The following is a 23,691-nucleotide window of genomic DNA, read 5'->3' on the forward strand; positions in this document are numbered from 1 at the left end:
CAGCTACGGCTGCTTGTGGGGGTGGGTGTAGGCAGCTCCCACTCCAGACTATTACTCACGTTGCAGTACAGATTCTGCACCCAGGGAAGAGCGAAGGAGTGAGCTGTAACACGGTGACAGCATCTGCCATGAGAAAAGCAGCAGGGAAAGGTGATCCCAGGCCACAGCTTTGCCAGGTGTGCCTCAGAGAAAGCTGCGCTTTCGGGCAATTTGGCCCCAGAATCACAGATCTGCTCAGAAAGAAGGTTCAGCTTACCAGCGGCCCTGCTGACAGCATCGCTGTTGCGCCCATCTGCTGGCTGGTTGCTCTGGCAGCTCTCCGTGGCACTGGGGGCAGCCCCCTGCTCGCTGCCCAGGCTGCTGCGGCTCCCCGAGAGCGTTGGGGAGTGGGTGCTCCCCAGCACGCTGCCCACGGCTGGGCTGGGCTCCCTGATGGGTGCTGCGGGGACACAACAGAGAGATGCTGCTGTGGGATGGAGAAGAGGATGCAGATGCTGCGCCATGTTCTAAAAGAGTAGCAGCCTCCCCGCTCCCAGCCAGGGCCCCTCGGAACAGGGTCTAAGCCCAGTTCCTTTGTTTTGCTCCTAAAAAGGCACCGTCAACACCGGTGCTATGAAGTCAGGAGCAAGGAGCTGAGCAGAGACGTGCTGCCAGGTGGCAAACCCTGAAAGGCTGCAGGCAATGGGGCAACCCACCACCAGTTTGACCCTTGCTCCTGTTCCAGTGAGAAGGGACCAGATCCTCACCTGGCACGGCTAAAGCCAGTGGGCTGCACCAGCATGGGGCAGGCAGGTGGCTGAGCTAAAACCCACCGTACCATGAGCCAGATGTTCAAGCACTTTACACTTCCCACCCTCCAGTCATGAGGAACAGCAACTCCTCACCCAGTCCTGGTCGGTGCTTTCTGCCTTGTGAGCCTCTTGACCTGGCAGTTAACGACTTGTCGTCCAGGCTGGAGGAACTGAACTCCGAGTCACTCTCGCTGTCGCTAGAAACCACTGCAGAAAAGATCGGGGGGAGGAGAGAGACAGTTATTCACAATGTTCATAACACTCACCGAAGAGGGTGCCAGATGGATCCAAATAAAACACAAACAAATGCTGACTCGCTGATCATGGTCTCCCTCTCCAAAAGGAGCCCTACCTGCAGTTTGCCCACAGCTGTTCGCCCTTCCTCTCAAACATGATGTGCTTTTACTTTTCACAGATGATTTATAACTCCATCACACACACTTCTGGTGGTGCCAGCAGCTGAAGCAGATGCACACACCACCGGTGCTTTTCTCCTAAACCTGACTTGGACCATGGGGACCGCACCATTCCTGTGCTGTGCTTTGCTGCTCAAAGTTCCCAGCCCCAGAGCCCCATGGCTGGGCTGGCGTGGGTAACGTGGGGAGGGGGCCGGCTGGCTCCAAACCGCATTGCAAGTGCGGCAGGGTCTCTGTAGAGGCTCTGGGATCTACAAGGAAAACACCAAATAAATACCAAATACTCAATAAAAAACCCTGCAGTGATTACACAAAGAACCAGCTTTATTAGCTCATTGTCCATTCAGCAAACACATCCCCATCAGCACACCGCCCAGCACTATACTATTCCCATGCCCTCACGGCTTAAAAACAAGGGTCACTCCTCTTCCTCAAGGAGACTGTTGCCCCATTTCAAGGTTGCTTTTTTTCCTTCTCTTTTTTCCCTCCCTGAATTCTGGCCCTAATCCTGATGCTTTCCATCCTCCACAGTTTCCACAAGAGCTGAAGGAGCCTCATTTTGCCAGCCACAATTTCCCAAATTGGTAGGTTATTTCCACTTTTCCACGCAATTATGCAAGTACCTCTCCTGCTTACACCAGTGTAAAAGATAACTCGACTGCCAGCTGCTCTGGGTAAAATGAGAAGGGTGTTCTTCCATCTCCTGGGTTTTTGTAATGACCTGATCTCAGAACAGAAATGATGGGGGTGAGGAGGAAAGCAACGAGAAAATAGCTGGGTTTTGTTTGAGGGATTGCACCCACAGCATTTGTCCATCTGACCAAGGCAGGTACCAGCTCTCCTCGCAGCCCAAAAGCCATTTCAAACAGTGGGTCACAACTCCTGGTGGAAAGTACCATATTGGCTCCAGTGGGCCACAGGGCAGGCAACACTGCAACCTACAGTCTCTGTTGCAGAAAAAGCCCCAACTATTTCTTTATATCCACCAGCATGTACTTCTAAGCTCACATTTCTATGAGAGATGAGTTCCCCATCCTGCTGCTGATCAAACCCCTCTCCTGTTACCCATGGTGCCTGGCCCCACGGTGCTGTGGGGCGCAAGGGGGACACGGGTGCAGCGGGTGGCACAAGGTGACAACCGCGGGGCAGCAAAGAGATCTGTCAGCCCACCTCTCTGTATCGGCGCTAAAATTCACTACATCAGGTTTGCAGAGCTGCAAACCCTTTAACGCTGCCCAGGGCGGGAGGATAGGGTGTCCCTGCGCTCACACAGACGAGCACAAGCTGCCAAACATTCCTGCCAAGGACCTCCGCAGACACTCCTGTATTCAGGTAGCGATCTGTACTACACGAAATATTTATTAAAAAATAAAAAAATTATTATCTGAAATAGTGCTTTTCTGGAGTTAACATCTCTGAGGATATTAAAGCTGGCTGTCAGTGTTATTGCAGTGTTATTGGAGCTGGCCGGGGAGCTGCTGCACTGCTGGGAAGCACTGTGCAGAGGGGGGGCTGCCCCTGCTGCCTCCCCAGGCACCAGTGTCCCCCAGGCACTGTCAGAAATGGGACTTGAGACCTGCAATGAAAGGGGCTGCGAGCTGAGCCGGGCAGAGCGAAGCCCCATTACAAACAGGGGGGCTGCGCTTCTGGCTCAAAGTCCTCAAAGGTTTGCTTTTGGGCTTTGTCGTCTTAATGGCAGCTTCACTGCTTCCCCAGAGCTCCCCAGGAGAGGTGGGGTCTATACAAATACTGTTAGTAACAGCCCATCCACACCAGGCTCTTTGCTACAAAATCCAAATCTCAGCTGTGAGAATCATTCTGACCACTCCATTGCCCAATTCCCTCAGCAAATGCACTCCTGTCCCCCTTCGGCATCATCTTCTTTTGGCCTCCCGGATTCATAAAACCCATCGCTTTAGAATAGCTCCTTCCTGCATGAATCCTTTAAAAATGCTGGAAGTCAGGATTTATTTGGAGAAGGCCCCAGTGACTCAGTGGAGGTGACTTTAGCTGCCTTCCCTTCTGCCATTCAGCAGCTCAGAGAGGACCAGTGCAAGAGGAGGAAAATATTAATGACACAAAGGCACTGGCACCACAGGAGCAGTCCTGTCTGCTTTCATTCCCTCTGCTGCCAATAAGAATGTATTTTACCCATTGCACCAATGTTTCCCTTTAAGGCAATTTTTCTCCCAAAGCTCCCAGACCTTCTGCTGGCACTTTCCAGAGCCCAGAAGTCATAAATCTGGTGTTCCAGCAGTTGCTGATATATCAATAAGAGTCGTTGGACAGCTGTACTTTCAGAGAACGTAACAGATTTATCCCTCTCCATCTCCAGCTGACTGAAAAAAAAGCTCATAAAAAAAAAATGTGCTGAGATAAAACTTGCAAGAAAAGCACTATTACCACAGGGAATGGGTCACTCATCAAGGGCCTGAACCCCTGCAGCTGCTGCCAGAGCCAGAGATACCTCCAACACGTGGTTCAACCTCCAAGCCAGAGGTACTGGAGCCTCGTGGCACAGAGAGACACTGGGAATGGCGGAGAATGACCGGGCTGCGCTTAACCCTGGCAGCAGATGCGAGTAGGCTGTGCGGAGGCCAAGGGAAAGGAGAACTTGCTGGGGTTGTGCTCTACTATTAATGCATGCGTCTGGCATGGGCACACCTGTGATGGGACAAGCCAGCCACACTGCCCATCGCAGCACAGAGCTCAGTCCCTGCACACACCAAGCTTGGCATTTCTTGCAGATGCCAAAAATACAGAAAAAAACCCCATGGGTACACACAGGCATCCTGCAGCAACAGCTCTGAACAGCCACACATGTCCTTGGGCAAACAGCTTCCCCTGTGGCACCCGTATCATCAGCCTTTGCAAACACCAGGACACCAACATCTCCCAGTCACTGCGGGAGGAAGAGTTGAAGATGAAGCATTTAATTGCAACCCAAGCTTCTCACTGAGTGCCTGAGGGACATCTACAAGCAGTAGGATGGGACCGGACCCACCTGCTCTCCCCTACAGAAACAGCACACGTACAGCTTTGGCACTGCCCAAACTTGTTGGATGAGCCCTCAGTGACCTGCAACATGCTTGATCTGCCCCAGCACACTCCCCTCTGCTCCATCACTTGGGGATCTGGCATCCAGCACAGACACCAGACAAAACTGCTGCTCCTGCGTCTCTACAGCGCCGAGCCCAGCGTGTCGCATCGCTTGGCAAGACGACCAGAGCCCATTGCAACGGGAGAAACCAGCAGAGACCGAGCAGAGCAGCAGGCAGCCCCCATCCCAAACAGTGCAACAGCTCAGGGATCACACTTCTCTGTTTTTAATCCACCCAGATGCTTTACATTTTTTTGCTGCAGAACTCACAGTTCAGGGGAAGGAAAGCCCTGCTGCGTGTTGCTCCCCACCCCAACGGCCCCGTCCCACCTGAGCCGGTACAGAAACCCACCCACATTCCGCCACACGGAGCAGAGCTGCTCCCCAGCACGAGAAATATTACTGCTATTCTCCCCATGACAATACATTTGTGCCTTAACTAATAGCGGGGTTCCCATGGCAACTGCTTGTTTATTACAGAAAAACTAAAGGCAACGGCAAATCCCAGTGTCAGTGAGCAGAAGAGAAATAATGGGCATGTAAAAATAAAACTTCTTCCTGGTGCGTTTGGCTTTTCTTCCAAGAGGCACATTCCTGCGGTCCCGTTGCCTTCCCACCCTCCTGCAGGAAGAGCAGTCAATACCCAGGGCCTGGCTCTGATCCCTTCTTTTTGGGGGGAAAAAAGGACACTCAAGGTTTGTCACATCCCTGCGGAAAAGCAGCTCCTGGCATGGAGGATGTTCAAAGGACAGCCCTGGTTCCTCTCTCCCAAGCTCTCCAGGGGCTGTGCTGGGACACGGCTACACCTGTGCTGGTCCCACCTGACTTGAATCCCTTAATAGCTGAGAGCCAACTCCTTCATCACCTCGGGAGGCGAGCGGTGCGGTTAGACAGGCCTGGCCAAGATAACAGAAACCCCACCGAGCGCAGCCTGTCAGCATCAGGCACTTTAAATGCCAGCGCTCGTTCCCGAGAACATCCTGCCAAACACGCAACAGGGCTTTACTCAGAGCCGAGAGGACGCGCTCAGACGAAGGCGTACGAGGCGTGAGCTGACACACGCTATCAGCCACGCAGAGGTTAGGCAGGCGGCCTCGTCAGCTACGGCCTCGTAAAGCTCAGACTACAACCAGCTGCAGATTTACGTCGGCAATATCACAGCTACATCATCTCCACGGGGGAAGGCGGCTGCCCTGCACGTTGCTGAGGTTTCAGTGACAAACAGCACAAGTCCCAGAACTGGCAGGTGACAAAGAGTTAACCGGAGGGGTGAAGTGTACAAGTTCCCAGCCTCAGGGATAAATTACAGCCCGCAGTGCCCACGGAAAGCTGTCCAGAGGACAGGCGGCCAAACAGAGAAGGGTAACAAGAATGCATCAGAAAATAAAACTGTAAATTAATATTATTCAACCCATAAAACAGCAGCCAGGCAAAAAGCAGAGCACAGGGAGAAAGGCAGCTCGCCACCCACACCAAAGCTGACCAAAGGCCACGCTGCTGTTCTCCCCCTGCTCCTGCCAGTATCTATGGGGAGGCCTTCTGTCAAAACAAAACTCAGCTAAAAAGCTGAAATAAAATGTAGACCAGGTCTGGGCTCAACATCTTTGACTTATCATGGTTTTTGTATCGTGTGAACACAAAATACCTCATCAATCAATTAATTTGCTAAGACACCTCCTTCCAAGCATCTCCTGGAGGGAAGCACAACCATCTATTGTTGATCTAATTTGTCTTTTATTACAAAAGTTACGGTAGGCCTGGGACTGCTCTCCTAGCTGGGGCCTGAAGAGGTTTGTAAACCTGACCCTCCTGAGTCCTCTATTAAAATGCTATTTCCCCTTGCACTGCTGATAAGATTTAACTTACTGTGGAAGAGCGTATGCTGCTGGTACACTAAAGAGGTCTCCTCCAACTGAAAGGGTCTAATAGGAAAAGACAGAAGGCGACAGAGGCCAGATAGTTCTGCTAATCCACACCAGAAAGGAACAAAGGGAAATCAAAGCAGACCGGCAGCAGCTTTAATTCTGCAGCATCCATCCACTGCTGTGCTAACGACCCAAGTGCTCAGCTCCTCAATGCCGAGCTGCTGTTTCACCCCCTGTAGGCTCCAGGCACCGCACAGGGAATCCAGGAGGACTGGGACTGGTCTGGGCCACCAATGTGCACTTAAATAACACCGAAACAAGAAAAATATACTATAGCCAACAAAACTCAGCACTGCCCACATGGGAAACACGTTACATTCTCTTGACTATGTCTTATTTCTAACAGAGAGCCTCCCCTGTTAGCTGAATCCTGCTAGCAACAGCAGGTCCTTCTCCCCTGCTCCCTACTCATTTTGGGGGCACGGAGCAGACAACCAACCTTTTCCCCTGGCCCAGGTGAAGGATCGGCTGGTCCCCAGGCTCTCTGCCTCCGGCACGGCTGGCTCGCTTTGCCACGGCTGTGAAGGTGGCTCACTGGATTTGCCGCTGCTCTTCAAAGGCTTGATGTACTTGGGCAGCCCTTTGTAGAACCACGCACCAGACCTCTTCCAAACCTGTTGGAGATAGAGACACAACACCTTAAGCCTGGGTTTTTACAGCAAAAGAGCACAACCAGCCCCACATGAGCTCCCCAGCCCAGCCATCCCCTCTGAGCTACCTCGACCCCACTCAAACACAGCCTGTGGACACGTCACCTTCCAGCTCACACAGACCACTGGGTGCCCTGCACCGGGCAACCACCACAGCATCCCAAATCCCTCCCCCGCATCAGCCAAGCTTCACTTCCATCCTCCTTCCACCACTAAAAACCACGAATCTGAATAAGCAACAGGCACAGACTGAAGGAGGAGCTGAAAGTGACCGTGCAAACCATGGAGCTTCTTGTGTTCCCCAGCTCAAGACTAGATGTTTCTCTGATGCCACGTTTGAGCCAAACCGACGTTCCCAGGCTCACTACAAGGACATCGGGATGCAGTTCCCTGGCCTGCACTAAGCAGTGGGCAGTTCAGATTCCGCATCTGTTGCTTTCCCATATGGAATTCACAAAAAGAAGAGCTTCCTGGAGAGAGCAGGCAGGTGCCACAGGTGGCAATAGCAAAAGCACACGCTGTCCTTAGAGTAAAACAAGCCTTGCAGGGCAGTGAGCTCCGACAAGTCTCCTCCTGGGCCAGGTCCCTCAGCCTGGGTCACGTCACTTTGCAGGGTCACCAAGCGGCAGCAGCTGAGGGACACGGGCAGCAGCAACACCATCTCCTGTGGCACTGAATGGCACAACCTTGGAGTTGTTGGTTTCACAGACCAATTTAGGCTAAGCCAGATCATTTAATGAGTGTGCTTGAAAATCCCAGAACGAGAAGAATGACACTCAAATAACCTGAACCTGCAGCGAGAAACAGACCACAAGCGCTAACTACAGTATTTCCTGTAAGAACACCCTCTACTCTCCAATTTAGCTTCAATGCAGGTTATGATGAAGGAGCTCTATTAAGTATATTTAATATAAAGCCTGCTGTGAGCCAGAGGAAGGCAAAGGGATGGCAGCTCAGACAAGGAGAAATGGCCTCTCAAAACCTAATTCTTTTGTGCCTTCCAGCAGTCTAATAATGAGCTAATGAGACAGCCAGGGCAAAAATAAGTTAATATAGTAAAAATATAATTTTCTATTTCATGCAGTAGGGTAGAAACCTTGAGCTTCTGTTCAGAGTGAAGGAGATCATCAGTGTTCTACTCTAAGTTCCCAAAGCATTTTGCATAATAGTATCACCATGATGGCAACGGGTGAAAATGCAGATATCCCTAATTATAGTAATAAGTTTGAAATTTGCATTTAGGGCTTAATCAAAGCAGAGGGCAGTGACAACACCTGGCACTCATGAGAAATTCTTCTCATGCAGGCACAAAAAGCAGCACATCACCATCACCATGCCACTGATGGGAGGAGATTGCTCAGTAGGTTGCCTGGTTCTTAGTCCAGAGTCATCAACAGAGAGAGCTAAAATCTCTGTGTTTGGGGTCTTGGACACCAAGTGCTTTGAATTCGGAGGGCAACCTGGTAGTTTGCTTTTTAAAAGAAGAGCACCCAGCAGAAGAAAGCACAGCATCACTGTGATCCAGCACACACACCAGTTACTGTAAGAGTGCAAGAGAGATGCTTGTGTGCACCACAGAGGGATCTAGAAACAAGGAGGTGAGAGTAGCCTGTAATTACACCAATGTTTTCCTGCTGGGAAGTCGATTCCCCAAAGGAGAGATGGCTGCAAGCTCTTCTACAGCAGGGGCCTTGGCAGGCAGGACACCTTCCCAGCTCCTTCACCAGTGTGCAAACAGCACAATCAGTGACCCAGCCAGTCAAGGCACAAGCTGACATGGCTGCTTCTGTCCCCTCTGCTAGCACATAGGGACTGCACAGCATTTGGTACAACTTGTACAACAGCTCTCATCAGTGTACCACACAGACCTGGAAGAACATGCTCTGCTATCGCCACAAACCCCAGAATCAGGAAATTCAATATATTTTTAAAATCTGGGATGGATGTCTCTACATGAAACTCAGCTCACCGCAACTCAGATGCAGATGCACGATGCAGGAGCCACCAGCCCCTGTCTCTGGAAAACAGGAGGCGCTGGGCACAGCTGCATGTGCAGGACACCGCGGGCAGAACGGGGACAACTGTGGGCAGACCAGGGACAACTGTGGCCACAGGGTCTGCGCCCCAATCGGCGCCACGGCTCGAGGAGGGCAGGGGGTCCATCCCCTGCGCACAACGGGCAGCCAGGACACACGTAGTTTCTCTGCACAAACCGCCACGGAGGAAACAACCCTTTCTCGCAGTCCTTCTCTGAACAGACCTTGCAACATCTGTAATTTAATTTGAAGCACTGGAGAGACCTATTATCTTCAGGCGAACTACAATTTAGGCACACCATAAAACCAATTAGACACAGCAAGACTTGCTGTAAGAAAAGGCTGGTCACCCCAAGGTTTCTTACTACCCCAAAGCAAGTCCAGTTATAGAAAGAGTTAATGATATAATATACCCGGCTCTGATGTAGCAATACTAGTATAAAATTGATCCTATGCATATATATTCACTATAAATTGGTGCTTCTAATAGAGTTCGGTCTCGTTACAGCAGCACTGAAATTGTTTTGAGATCAGCTCTGAAACAGCTGCAGCAAGATGCTCTCTGCTATATTAATTCAGTACCTCTGCTCCCCCCGGGGCAGCAGCGCGCTCCATCCAAAAGCGCCGCGGTTCACATTCTGCTCTGCACACGGGCACACAGGTTAGCTTTAGCATCCATGCATCAAAACAAATCGATGCTGCTGACTGCTATTGATGGTAGTTTCATTGATTGCAAGAGTGGCCCGACAGCAAAGTTCTTGCTTGCTTTTAAATTAATAAATCTATGACAGTGATTAAAGAATAATACTCTTATTTATTAGCAGGAGTTTGCTCCTTCCAAGGAAAAGAGAGTTTTGCTCCCAGCAGTCCCGTTGGCACATAAGGTGAAATCCTGCCCCCACGGCAGCCTGAGTTTGGGTGGAGCTGGAACTTCATCATGGAGCGGGACCGCCAGCCAGTCTCTTACAACAATCCCATTTTAAGTAAATTGATCATCCCTCGCTCTGAGTGCTTGACAGAGAGGGGTAAAGATCCAGATCTGCATTATCCCAGATCAGGACAAGCTGGCCCAGCGTGTGGCTCGGGACAGAGCAGCCACAGCACAAACACAACCAAAATCTGCGCTATATACTGACACCCTTCAGGCTCCTGTCCCTCTGCATCCCCTGACATCTGAACTACCTTAAAGCAAAGCAGGGGAGGACATGGAAGAGAAGAGCTACTTTAGCAACAGACTCATCTTTTTATTACTTCAAACCAATTTAACAGCCATGGCCATGACAAGTCCAGAGAGCTCAATGCCTTTTATAACCCTGATAATACACCTATTAAAGTTGCATCAAGCCATCATTACAGCTACAGGATGAGACAGTCAGAAACAGATGCGTATTTTTATCTAGCACATTCAAGTGCAGCTTGTAAATGGGACCTAACGGAGAATCACTGGGCTCTGGTGAGAAGCATGTTATTATTGCTCAGGCTTCTCCCTTCTCCTCTGAACAGACAAGTGCTAAAACAAGCTCCTAAACAGAGAAAACATTAGGACTTGCTGCTGAAGGGATGGGGTCACAGCTGAAAGAATCACGACAAATACTTGCAGTCACCCTAGAATTTGCTTCACCAAGCCATGAGCTCCCCAGGCAGACATGCTTAGAGAGGCTCTTTGCTGCAAAGTCACGTTCTGTTCGCCAGGCAGTAGCTGTTCTCCTGCAGCCCCTTCCTTCACAGCAGCGCGGGCTGGGCGGGAGGAAAACAGGCAGCTTTAGCATCCCATGCTGATAACCAGCGTTAATGCCTCGAACTCCCAGCAGCTGAAAGGCGAGGGAGCAGGTTTTCGTGGGCTTCAATGCTTAAATGGAGAGAAAGGCACCTGCAAATGCCACCGCCCCGGGAGGATGTGGTTGCCATTGCCCTCACGCAGCCCCTGCCCACACACTCACTTTGTCGCGGCCCCGCGGCTCCGGCACGCTGCAAACCGCTGCCGGGGAGAAAGAGCGAGCGCTCTTCAGCTTCGTTACTTGCATTCATCTGCTTTTCCATAACACAGAGATTTCCAATTACATTATTTACAGCAATCTGTTGTCGACTCCCACATTCAGCACTTGAGGATGAAGAAAATTAAAAGGCAGCGAAATTGCTATTTGGAGCTTTGTTTCCGGAATAGCAAAATCTATCGCACCTCTGACCCCAACGTTTCTCGAGCTGCAATGGCTGCCAGCCTCCAACCATTTATCATTCCCCTCTCAATCAAGCCTCTTTTTTTCCTGTGGCTCTATTCTAGAGGACACTATTTTGAGTCTAACCACTCACTACCACCTCCTAAAATAATATGGCAGGCTATTGATGAGTTCTTTGAATTGCAAACAGGTGCACATCACTTCGATTCCATCCAGAGTCACCCAAAATAAACACTCCCCTCAATCACCATGGTATTTTGCCAAGAAATCATCATGCCAGGCAGGAATAACCCTGGGCTATGTTGGTTTCTAATGTCCAAAAGGGTATGAGTGTATCTGTGAAAAGGGAAGCCCTTGGGGCAAAAAGGGAGGAGACGACTCGGTTCCTCCAGCGCAATAATCTTCTTCCTCTGTATGGTTTATTGTGATAAACCAAGAAATGCAGCCAGCCATGAAAATGCCATTTAGTGAAGGAGAAGAAATTAAAGGGAAAGGGAAGCAGAAGGGGCAAATTAAACTTTAACAGGTCCCCGATAGCTGACACTCTCTTTCATATTTGATGGGGTTTAAAAAATAAAAGCTGTCTCCCCCCACCCTACTTAAACTGTTTTCATTATCGCTACAATTTTGGATGTGTCAATTCAAATGTAAATGCGCACAAACGCTTCCAAGAGGATTTTAATTACGATGATAGCATCGCTAATTATGGATATAAAAAAATATATAGACATAAAGTGGTAATTCAGGAAGGTTCTTTGCAGAACCTGGCGGTATCAGTCCAAACAAGGCTGTGTTGAATGGTTGGGCAGGGACTTGACAAAACGCAGCAGGTCCCATGTCCCCTTCAGGCCAGGAGGTGACGGGCGGATCTCAGCCACACGCGACCAATTCAACACGGGCATTGCTGCCCAAGCTGTTCTGAAGCTCACGTGCTCTGCCAGAGGCCCGGCAGCAGGGAATCGCTCCAGCTGCACCGCAGCTCCTCCCAGGCAGTTTTGCTCTTCTGACAGTCGCTGCAATAAGCTTGTTTTGCTGGAGGACCTGCTCCCTTTCTGCCTTGCACTCTCATTCCCGTGGGTGCATCACTGCTTCCCTGCCAAATTAGCAAACAGGCTCACTGCAAACCCGTGGCCAACGTTTGCTGCAGTCAGGGATCAGAACGTGGAGGAGGGAAGAAGAGATTCTTACCCCCAAAGGTGCATGTGAGCTTGACTGAATTTGCTTCTACCCTTGTTTGCAGAGACAAGAGAACACAATCCACACCTGCTTTAATTCTACCACCCTCAGAAGACATTGCAAAGGAAAACATCCCTGGAATTCTAGAAGAACAAAAGGGTGATTTTAGTAGATACTTTTGCAAACAGCTGGGACAAGTGATATCTCCAACAGGCCAGTTCTGACCTAGAGCAGGTGATGTCTACCTTACTCTAGGAAGAAGAGATGTGCATACAGCACAGGGGTGTCTGCTGGTCCTTAGGGATGTTCTCTTCGCCATCAGGAACATCCAGGCTCTGTCAGAACACAGTACTTTCCTCCCAGCACCTCTCTGGCACCTTGGAGACCCTCACCCTGCGTGCACCCATCACGCTCAGCAGCTCGAGTGCTGCCGAACACACTGTTTTGCTTCTGGAGCACTGGGACGCAAGCAGCAGGCAGAATCCATTAATCAGCTCCACTCTCCAGAAATAAGACAGTGTCAGAGCAACTTGTTCCTCATCACTACGCAGCACAGCCTTCCCAGAGGAGGTTTTCAAGGAAACCGAAAGCAGCAAAGAACACTTCTGAGTGGCTGAGGCTAGAATTCTGAAAGGGACCTGTGGGCATCAAACTGAACTCCAGCTGAAAAACTGATGTAAACAAGAGACTGTTACTTTGGTCTTCATTTTGACCCAGGCGTACTGATGATTTGATCATAACTGAAGCCAGCACAGACTTTGTCCACACAGCAAGACGACGACTACTATGTGTCACTGAACTTATGCTGGCTTAAATCAAGCCTACAGGGATAAATAATAACATGGAAGATGGAGGGGTGAAAGCTTCAAGATGTGTGAACAATGCTGCACACGTTAGCTGGTGTGTGTGAATGTCCAACCTCACTATCCTGGCTCGGGATCCTAGTGGGCCACAAGACTCACGTGCTCACTCAGTGCCTGGCAAAGGCTAAAGGGGACAATTCTAGTCCTAGGCTCTTGTCACAGCCAGATGACACTTATTAACACCAGCCGACATTATTTAGTCCACCCAAGTTTCCAAATGACCGCCCTTTCTCATTTCAGTGTCTGACAGACTCTCTAACAGAGCTGAGAGCTTCACAAATATCACCCCCAAATAGCTTGAGCAGTGGCTCAGAAAATTAGGTGGCGATCAAAGTGCTGATGTGATGGGAATCACCCCACTTGGAAACATCACATCTCAACACATCTGCTGCGGGGGGCACTCCTGACCAGCACCAAACATTCACCCACTGGAGACGGCCACATTTAGTGGCCTGAGCACAGCCCAACAAGTTGGGAGATGTTGCCAAAGCTCTGTGGCTTAGGACAAGCCTACTTAAGCACGTGCTTTGTTGGCATGGGCTAAAGAATCCTGCTCAGACACTGTGCACGAGGAAGGGGAGAGAAGGGTGATATTGGCTTGTTACTGCGTCACACAACCCAAAGTGCTTCAGTGGGTTCCTGAAGCTCCCTGCCTTCATCCTGGGAAATGAAATGGTGCCGATACCAATTCAACATGCAGGTTAGGCCGAAATGGAAATATCTGAACCAAAGAGCAGACATCCATCTGCATTCATTGATAGCAAATGTAACCTTCAGCAAAGAGCATGGCCAAATGGGTTTGGTCCAGAGCAGATGGCAACACAAGATAGATCCAGATCACAGAAACAGATGGCAACAAGGAACTGGTTGTGAACACAAGCGCTTAAAAGAAACCTGGTAGTTTAGTGCACACTCTGTAATATCATGACACCTGAACCAGCTCCAAGAACTGCACTAGTACCAGCCAGCAGCCTAAGAGCCTGTCTCCTCCTCACACAGACTCTGACAGAGGAGCTGATCAAAGCCACTTCCCAGGCATTTATTCTGATATTGCTTCAGCTTCCTCACCCTGGCCGACATGCCTCAAGGCTTCTGCTAATTCTCAATGCTTCCCTGCCTTCCCCCTGGATAAAAAGTAGAGCATGTGGGAAGACAAGATATATGACTCGATGCCTGTCTGCGTGTCCGCACTGTGACTCTTCCAACCTTCTCCTGGTCAGGGCACCAGCATCACCACAAACAGAAAGGGAGATGGACCTGAACCACCCTTAAAGAGAATTAAAAAAGAAAAAGGATGAAGCTTAGGGCAGGGAGGTAAGATGAGGCAATTTTTAGTTAGTCTAAGAGGGCAAGTTCCATTCATTTTCATTAGCGGAGCGCTTTGGCTGTATCTCAGGTTTCACGGAGAGAGCGAGCTCTGAAGGTGACCGTACCCTCACACACACTGGCCACTCATAACACTCACTGGACAGGCCAATGTTCTTCTCTGCCCAGTGACCACAGCTCCTCATTTTTATAAGAAATAGGGAAAAACCCAATTATATAGTGTGGGATGTGAAATATACAGAAATAATAAAATAAAAGAAATAAAGTCAATTTTAGTCCTATACCCATCTCCCTGCAGAACACAGAATATATCTTGACCTTCCTCGCTCTCCATTTTGGGACCTTCATTTGGAATTCAAAACACCTGGATGATTCAGTATATGAAATTATTAGCAATATCCAAGGAGCTAGAATGCTTTCTGCCTGTCCTACCCACGCTGCTGTTCAGAAGTTAAAGCCCAGCAGCATCCATGTACCTCTCATCTTACCTAAACAAGAACTTTGCCAGTGCTCCCACACAGACAAACCTCTCCTACATAAAACCTTAGCAATGCTAAGTCTCCACAAACAGTATAAAAAAAAATTCAGTGTCTCAAACACCCACAGAAATGCTCTCATGACACTTCAAACCTTGATTTAGTAAAGCTCCCCAGCTTCACGGTTGGTTGCAGTGGTCAGAAGTACCTGCACTGGATTGATGTTCAAGGACCACAAGCAAAAGCCCAAAATAAATCAATGGGAACAACTGAAAATCCTTCTGCAACCACAGAACAAATTCACTGAACTCCACTGTAGAGCAGCAAGCCTGATGTTGGTGGATGCTGCTGGCAGACAGAAATTGAAGCAGGCTATTACTTTTGCAGTGTAAAGTCAAGGATGAAGGATACAAAAACATAGGGACCTGCACTGGAAGCCTCATACACTTGCAAGTTATGGGATTTTGCAGGCAGAGAGGCAAACAGACTTAAAAGCTGCAGTCCTAGTTATTTTTAGAGGGACAAATATTGCAGCTATGCTCTAGAAGTCTCCAGTTGTATTAAATAACCAGTGTTAGCCAAGTTTATTTGCCAAAGAGCTAGGAGGGAAAGAGCTCAGCAGTAGAAGTTAACAGTCTCTTTATGACCACAGACAGAAAATCCCCACAAAGCCACACACACTGTAGGGACTGGTGTTTTTTTTCCCCTCCACCCCCTCAAAAAGCAAAATTGTCATCACTGTGTGTATTCATTGACCCTGCGTGGCCTCCAGCCAAACCTCCCAAAGCCCATCCCAAGCTCCTCTCCCCATGGGAGGGAAGGGACAGGGACGAGCACACACACTCAGCACAGACACGGGGCAGGTAGGCACATGCTGCTGAGCCCCATCTCTCCACAGCTACATTTTACCTCTCTCTGTTCACTGCAGATCTTGCACAACCAAAGATGACGTTTCTGAGCTCCAAAGGTTTCTATTCCACACTTGGTACAAACTTTCTGAAACAAGTAGAGAAGAAAAAAAGAAGAAAAAAGGTGGCGTTAGCAGCTCCCCACAGCCACAGAGCCCATGGGAGAGAGAAGGTTGAGAAGCATCTGTCCCAACAGTTCTGGTTTTCTTGCCTTAAAAACCTAAACATGGCACAATTTTCCTATTTATCTTGGAGAACCACTGATGGCAGGAAGCTGCTTCAGGTCCATAGTGACATGAGGCAAAGGGAAATCTATAGCGCAGTCCTTGACTGCAGGGTGAGAACTGGACAGGGCAAATCAAACCTATGAGCAACAGGCATATTTCTAGACCATGTCTTTTATTCATCTAAATCCCAAAACCAAACCAGCGTGGCACGGAAAGCAGCTGTAACCAAGTACAAAACAAGTATGAGTTTGTGCAGGACTGGAAAGCCTCTCCTCCCCTCGCCCCATGGCTCACACCCCACGGTCTCCCCTCCCTTTCGGCACACGCCGGGCAGCTGTGGATTTGTGGCTGTGCCGACGTGCACGTTTCCTGAGCAGAACGCCTGACAGCGCCACACGGCCTCTGTTGCTGCACGAGGGAACTTCCACGTCTCCGCTGGCATTACAAGCCATTTACAACCTGAATCACCTAATATTATATAATGAAGCTGATGTGTATCAGGCTTGGCTTACAGCTTGAATGAGAAATGGAATGAGTTCTTTGATCCTCACAGAGCAAAAGCCACTCACAAAAGAGCCCTGGAGAGCAAAACCTTGCTTAGAGAGACATGTGAACTTAATCCCCCCAGCTAAGGTTTAACATATCCCCCTAACCAGGCTGCTCCTCCGAGCCAGGAGGTCTGTGTTCAGCGACAAAAGTCTCAGCGGCTCACTCAGCCCTGGAGAAGGAGAGTGGTAGAACGATGGTACCTGAGGCGATGGCTTCATCGCACAAATAAACGCACCCAACTCTTTTGGCCACCATAGTCTGGAGGCAGCTCTGTCTCGACTCCTGCTGCACAGAGCAGAGGCAGCACCAGCAGCCCCACAGAGGTTGGTGCCCCTCTCCATCTCTGTTCTTCTCCTCATCCTCATCCCCCCAGAGAAATAAGGAACAACCTCTTGGGTCTGGTTCATCGATATTCAACATGGCGCTACCCAAGCCAAGGGGGGTTGCAGATACAATCAGGAGACACCACCTGAGCTACCCCAAATTCTCCCTCCCTCCAACCAAAACCTGATGCAGAATCTCACCTCAAATACCCTCAAAGATCCCAATCCCCACACGTATAGCACATTCAATCACTCCCTCTAGTGGAAGTTTCCAAGAGATTTTATCCCCGGCCATAAATTTTGAAAGTTCCAATATAAAAACAGGCTTTCCTCCTCCTTTTCTCTGCAGACTAGCTGGAAAATTGAGCATCGCTCACAATCCCTTAGAAGAAGACATAAAAATCAAGGACATTAAACGCAGCCCCATTCCTCACTAAGTACACAATAAAGCACTTTCTTCTCGTGCTTATACTTCACCTTTTATAGATGATACTGATACCTCCTGCATGGCAAATGACACACTGCGCTTTATCTAACTACCGCTATTGTTAACACACCTGGATTTGCATACATCTTTGTCTTGCCATAATGCATTTATTTCTAAGGTAATAAATACTAATATCAAAAATATTCTCCATAAAGCAGAAGATGGTGCTTCAAAAATCCACCAAGCCACAGGAAATATAGAACCCCTATGCAGCAGAAGGGACTTGCTGAAGGTAAGTTCTTTGCTACATTTCAGATGCATCATTACAACAACTCCTGTTATTGAATTAAACAGGCTGCAATGAGATGCTAACAGAGCAAAGCTAGCAAGAAAAAATATGAACTTTAAAAATCCATAATTCCCTGACAAGTCATTGCTTATTGCATACAACACTGCACCAGTGATGGATACCCCCGGACAAGAGGGAACAAGCTTAAAGTAACAGTCCACCCTGTGTGCTCTGCCGAAGGGTTGACTGTTGTCCGAGCCCCCAATGTCAAAACGCAGTAAGGGGAAAAGCCCAGGGCACCCCAACAGCTTCACCGTGAGTTCACGCGCACCTGAAAAGTGCAGCCAAGCTGAAAGCAGCTGCGAAACACACACTGCAAAAGTAGGGTCTCACCTTAAATCACCCTGGCTATGAATCCTCCTGAACTGCCCAACAGACTGCAGGAAAAAAGGGAATAACCACCAAAAACATAAATGGTGAGAGCCGTCCCAGAGCGCTGGGCTCACACAGCCCCACCAGCTGGGGGTTGTCACCTGCAACCACAAACGTACAGGGCAAGGAAGTGTCTGTGCAGCTCGTGCCTCCTCACGACTGTACAAGGCTCACAAGGAGAAGGTCAGAGAGCGCTGTAGCAACGTGACCTCGCTGGCTTCTGACAAGGTGAGAGCAGAACTGCCAAGGGAAGGCAGCAAGAGCACAGCACATCCTGTTATTCCATGTGCTTGAACTGCAGGAAGCAGCCAGCCGCCTCCTGTCTGCCACCCAGCCACCTTGTATGGCACAGACTTTCCTGCTGCTTCCTTCCCCAGCCCTTCCTACAAAACTACTTTCTCCCTGCTTTAGGACCCAGAGGTCCAAAGTTTTGTGTTGATTTTCTCAGTCACCGCCTTACAAGCAATTTTCTACGCAACCCCTGCCTCAGTCAAGTGCCTTCTGCAACTTGGATCCAGTGGTGGAGGATCTCACTGGGCAGCAAACCCAGCGCAGCTCGCAGCCCAGTGCTTCTCCTCAGTGATGAGCTGGGTGACACAGGCAAGGGACAGAGCCAGCACAGGCTGTTCTCTTCCACCCTGCCAGCAGCAGCTCAGAAACACTCTTGCAACCCAGCAAGTACCCTCTGCTCTCCCCAGGCAACACGCTGAGGCAAAGTCACTCACAGAGGTACCTTCCCAAGGAAAGATGGGCTTCAAGTGCAGGAAAAACAGCCTCCTAGCAGAGAGAGGATAAGGTGGTTGCCTTGGAGATCATAATCTCCACAGCAATCCAGATTAACCCCTTGGATGCAGAGCCTAGACAAGAAATGATTGTCCTACAGGGCACTGGTAGAACAAGAGTCCCCCTGCAAACTGATGCTGCCTCTGAAACAGCACCCGCACGTCCTGCCAACAACATACACAAACACAGGCACTGATGCACAGGGCTGGAAGCCTGACACTGCTTTGGAACTTGAACATGGACTTGAGTACACTGAAGAGACACATTCCTGGATGCAGTGCAGTTTAGGTACTTTAGGATCCCACGGAATAAGATAATCAGTGTGGAAAAGAAAACCTGATGGTTTGACAGCACCAACCTAGACAAGTAGGCTAAGATAAGTTAACTCTGCAGAGCTATCCAGCTTCCCAGAGGCCTAGTGATCTTTTCTGGACAGATTTGCTACTGGGAACAGGCAGAACCTGTGTGACCAAACCCACCTTTTTGCAATCCTGACAAAAGACCGAGTTGCTGCCCAGCAGCCCAAGCAGTTCACCGCAGAGCAGACACTGGGAGAGGCCGTTCCCCATCGCGTTCTTCCTCATGTTCTCCAGCCGCTCCACCAGGCGCCTGCGGGGAACGGGGCAGAGCAGAGGTCACAGGACTCACCTTGGGAATTGAAGCCCATGGCACCAAGGCAAAAAACAATACAGATGTGCTCCAGACTCAGCCGCCTTTGCTTCTGTGTGGTTCTGGGCTCCTTGCTGGGACCACATGGACTTTCACTTCAGCCTCTGCACTCAGTGTTTCCTATCAGCTGGCTCTTGGTCTTCAGAGGATACAAACCTCTGTAAAATCGATCTACCAATGCTCACCAAGCTCAGAATAATCAAAACTGCAAATACCCCTGGCAGGTCTCACTCAGATAGTGGGTGCAGGGCAGACAGCTCACAAGTGGGGACTGGTCCCACATCCTCCAGGAGCTCAGTGTCACCGAGGCCACACAGTCTCAGTACAAGGACTTCTTGCTTGTAGAGCAAGAAAAGCATTCAGTGCTCAGCTCAGGGAAAGTCAGACAGCACAGGGAAAGGGCTCAGACCTGCCAAGCCCTGCTCTGCTTTTACATATACTCCCTGAAAACTGCACTGCAGGCAGAAAGGCCAGACTGAAGCCATCAGACCAAAATGAGCCTGACTGCAGCACAGGAATGCCAGTAACTGCTCCCTGCTTCACTCGACAGCCTGCTTGGAAGACAGAAGCACATATGTATGCACAATGTCCATAGCAGCAGGACTCCGAAAGGGAAGGAAGGCGGGATAAGCAATTAGGATGCAGGATGTGGAGAGCATGCAGAGTGAGGCTGCTGTCATGCGATCGCTGCTTGGCAATGCCCAGGCATCCATTTGTAGATGGGGACGATAACAGCCGGGCCATTCATCAGAGGCAGTGACCAGCTGCAGCCACACACGTGCATGCAGCTCAGGGAGAAAACACAGTCCTGCTACCCACGCAACCCCCTTTCTCATTAGTGCTAATGTCCCATCAACCAAGTCCCGTACTGAGAGGAAGGCAAGGTCTGTTTGAAAGAGGTACAGCCTGTGGTGATGAGGTCAGACAGCACAGTCGGGCTGAGCCGTCGTTAGTGGATTTATGAGCCTTGACTTCAGCACAAGAGAACTCCCAGGAGTTAACCAAGGCATTTCAGAGAATGCTTCAGCAGGGGAACTGCGAGGCCATCGCTTTCTGCAGCTACACCAAGAACTGCACAGGAAGGAGCAGCCCCTCAGGGTCACCAGCTGCTCCTGGCGCTGCTGGGGCCTCCCACGTATCACACAAACATCACTGCCAGTTCTCATTAACACTCCTGTGCACTGCGCAGGGACAGAGCAAAGCGCAGGGGAGGGAAGCTGGGCCCGCTGGACACAGGATGGGAGTCACTGGGGTTTCCTGTCTCACAAACACATAACGCTGCTGGGAAACACTGCAGGACTGCCCAGCTCCCCAGCCTGAAAGGCAATCAGCGTAGGATGACCACAGACACAGCTGAGGCCAGACCTCCAGCAGGACTGAAAGCAAATGGAAATCTGCAGCAGCAAAAGGATGCCTGTAAATTAAATAATTCAAGCTAGCAACCCCCTTCCAGAGGGCTCAGCCAACTAGAACATAAACTCATTCACTACTCCAGGAAAAATCCCAGGGGGCTGCTGCAGACAAGGGAAAACCTAACTGGGCTGCCAGCAGCGGTTTCTGAGCCGTGCCGTCCACTATCCATGGGCACAGCTCGGCATCTTCCCCAGCCTCTTCCAGAGCCACTGGCCCAGCTGCCATTGCACAGGCAGCATTTACCAGGGACTGCTGCAACCACAGCAAGAGCCAAGGCTCAAAGAAGACATGAGGAGAAGGAAAACATCACATCCTTCCCAGTGTTCATCTCCTCCAAACAAGCAACATGGGAGGGGAAAATAACTGACCTAAGGGATGCTCAGACTGATGCAGGCTGAGCTCAGGCAGCCAGGAGAGCCACTCCTCTGTCTGCACTGACCTTTCCTTCAGAGGAAAGCGGACAAACGAACGTGACCATACCCGATGCGCTGCTGCTCAATGATGTCCAACCTCTCTGCCTTGCGGATTACTTCCAGAATGACCTCAAGTTCCTGTGGGCTCAGAGCCTGCATCTTCCTCTGCTTCTCAGTCTGGAATGTGTGCACTGACCAACCCGTCTGGAGCCTGTGGGAGGGAGTGGAGGAAAGAACTGAGCTGTGAAAGGAAAGCACGAAACCTTTGACCTGCCCCACAGGCCAAACCTGCCAGGCACACAGAGCCTGCACCAGCCTTCCCTGGCTAATGTCCAAAGTGAGAATATCTTGTCACTGACCAGACCACCATGTCACTCCTCCAGCAGCACCAAGTGCTGTGCCATCTCTCCCTGCCCTCTCATTCCCCTTTCTGCTCCAGTTTGTATTTTACCACTCGTAAAGACAACCGATGTCCCTGGGGCTGGCTGTGCTGGGGGAGCCCTTGCAGAGGTGGGATCTGACACCAGACACCACAAATGCCAACAGCAGACTCCAGAACACAGGGATTATCTGCACCTTCCTCCAGATCACACATTTCTAAGGTCCTCAGTTCAAACACACAAATCACCAGGCATGCTTAGAAATATAAATTTGGCAACATCCTCCATTAGTCTAACCCAGGCCTGCATGAGGACTTCAGCAAGCCACTTTCCGTGCCTCACATCAGCAGCTGACATTTCTCCTCAGCTCACTTGGGGACAGGCGGAAGCTTTCACAGCTCAATTAATTACCATTCAGCAGGGCTTTAGAGGTCACTGGATAAAGTCACAGCTGCAAGCAGAACGCAGGGTGCTATCAGACACAGCTGTTTTAACAAGGCTTTCAGGTGAAGGCTGGAGAAGTGGCAGCAGCGCTCACTGTTCACACTCGGGCACTCCCCTCAGACACAGGGTGACCCCCTATTTTCTAACACTCCACAGCAGGCTGACCCCAGACGTTCAGACAAGAAGCTGCAGAGTACTGGCTGCCAGAGAAGGAAAGCATCCAAAAAAATAAATGCAATTCCTGTGGTTGACTCATCTCCATCCCTTTTGTACTTAAGGTTATGCAGTAATTTAACTTCAGGGGAAAATGAGATCAAATGACAAGTCCCTAAAACAAAAGAACGCTGGCAGCTGAGGGATGCGATCAATTATATTTAGGCTGTGGATAAGGCTGGTGGGTCAGTGCTCCACAGAGACACTGGGACACCATTCAGGCCAGAGCTGAGGCTGGAAGGGGAGGAGGGGGGTGAGGACTCACTTGGCGCGCAGCGCGAGCTGCCGGTCGTTGGGACATACCCACTGTCCCGTCCCGCTGCTGAAAATCGTGTCGGCCATGGCGCCAGGCTGGGGACGAGCCGCAGGATCACACCTGTAAGAAGCAAATGCCAGCACTGAGCACAGCTGCCACCCCAGCCTCAAGGAAGCACAAGGCAGTGCTTGGCACAGCCTTATTAACCATCCCAAAGGGCCACTGTTCAGGCAAGCAAAATAGCGGTGATCTGCTGGTGTCACACACACGGGAAGCAGACAGACTGTCACCCAAAGACAGCCATAAAAACACACCATCATCCTCATAAAACATAAGCCAATAAGCATCTTCAAATACCTTGAAGACAAGACTGGAAGTTTAGATTTTATGGTGCTCTGAAAAAAAGCCAGAGACTCTTTGTCAGTTCTGATTTTTCATTTCAAACTAGAGAAAAGCATTGCTTGTAAGAATAATCTCCGCCTCATCACGTCCAGAACCCCAGTGCTGCGGCACTGACAGACAATGCCACCCTAAAGGACACAAAGAAGCTACAGTTGCCTTTTTTTTAACCTCTTAATGGGGTAACAAACAAAAACCCACACGACAATCAGCATGAATAGTGGCAAGTCAGTTCGTTCATTAAAACTGCCTCCATAATAGCCTGATATTTATAACTACAGCCTACAATAGCAGCTTGTTTGCATTCTCTGATGTCTAAGACAGCATCTCTTGCAGCACATCTCCTACTGCAGCTCCTGTAACAGGCACGATCACACCAGCGGTTCGTTGTGTTCAACAACAATTTCACCGTGAACTGACCAGTAAAGGCAGCTCTGAATGTGTGCAGGGTTGCATATCACATTGACCCTTCTCGCTGCCTTTAGGAAGGAGGCTCCTGCCACGACCGTTTTTGCTTTGCGATTGCTGTTTTGATGGAGGGTGACCGAGTCACCTCTAACCGCCTTCCACAATGTTATAGTTTGGTTTTGCTTGCCCTATTCGGGAGGTTCAGTGCGGTCCATTCCCATT

General features: G+C 50.0%; 1 protein-coding gene across 1 annotated transcript in view; it reads right to left on the reverse strand.

Moving 5' to 3' along the window:
• RPH3AL (rabphilin 3A like (without C2 domains)) overlaps positions 1-22,757 on the reverse strand; it is a gene marked incomplete at its 3' end in the record, with an annotated part of 46,089 nt that extends 23,332 nt beyond the window's left edge. The window contains exons 1-7 of the mRNA XM_080356826.1: positions 22,672-22,757; positions 21,437-21,580; positions 19,354-19,483; positions 15,846-15,932; positions 6,672-6,846; positions 885-998; positions 257-439 (exon numbers count right to left, since the gene is read on the reverse strand). Of these exons, the coding sequence (XP_080212952.1) occupies positions 257-439; positions 885-998; positions 6,672-6,846; positions 15,846-15,932; positions 19,354-19,483; positions 21,437-21,580; positions 22,672-22,748 (910 nt within the window). The 5' untranslated portion in view covers positions 22,749-22,757. The remainder of the gene's footprint in view (positions 1-256; positions 440-884; positions 999-6,671; positions 6,847-15,845; positions 15,933-19,353; positions 19,484-21,436; positions 21,581-22,671) is intronic.
• Positions 22,758-23,691: the final 934 nt, after the last annotated feature.

The sequence above is a fragment of the Nesoenas mayeri genome (assembly GCF_963082525.1).
Source record: "Nesoenas mayeri genome assembly, chromosome: 20".
NCBI lineage: Eukaryota > Metazoa > Chordata > Aves > Columbiformes > Columbidae > Nesoenas > Nesoenas mayeri.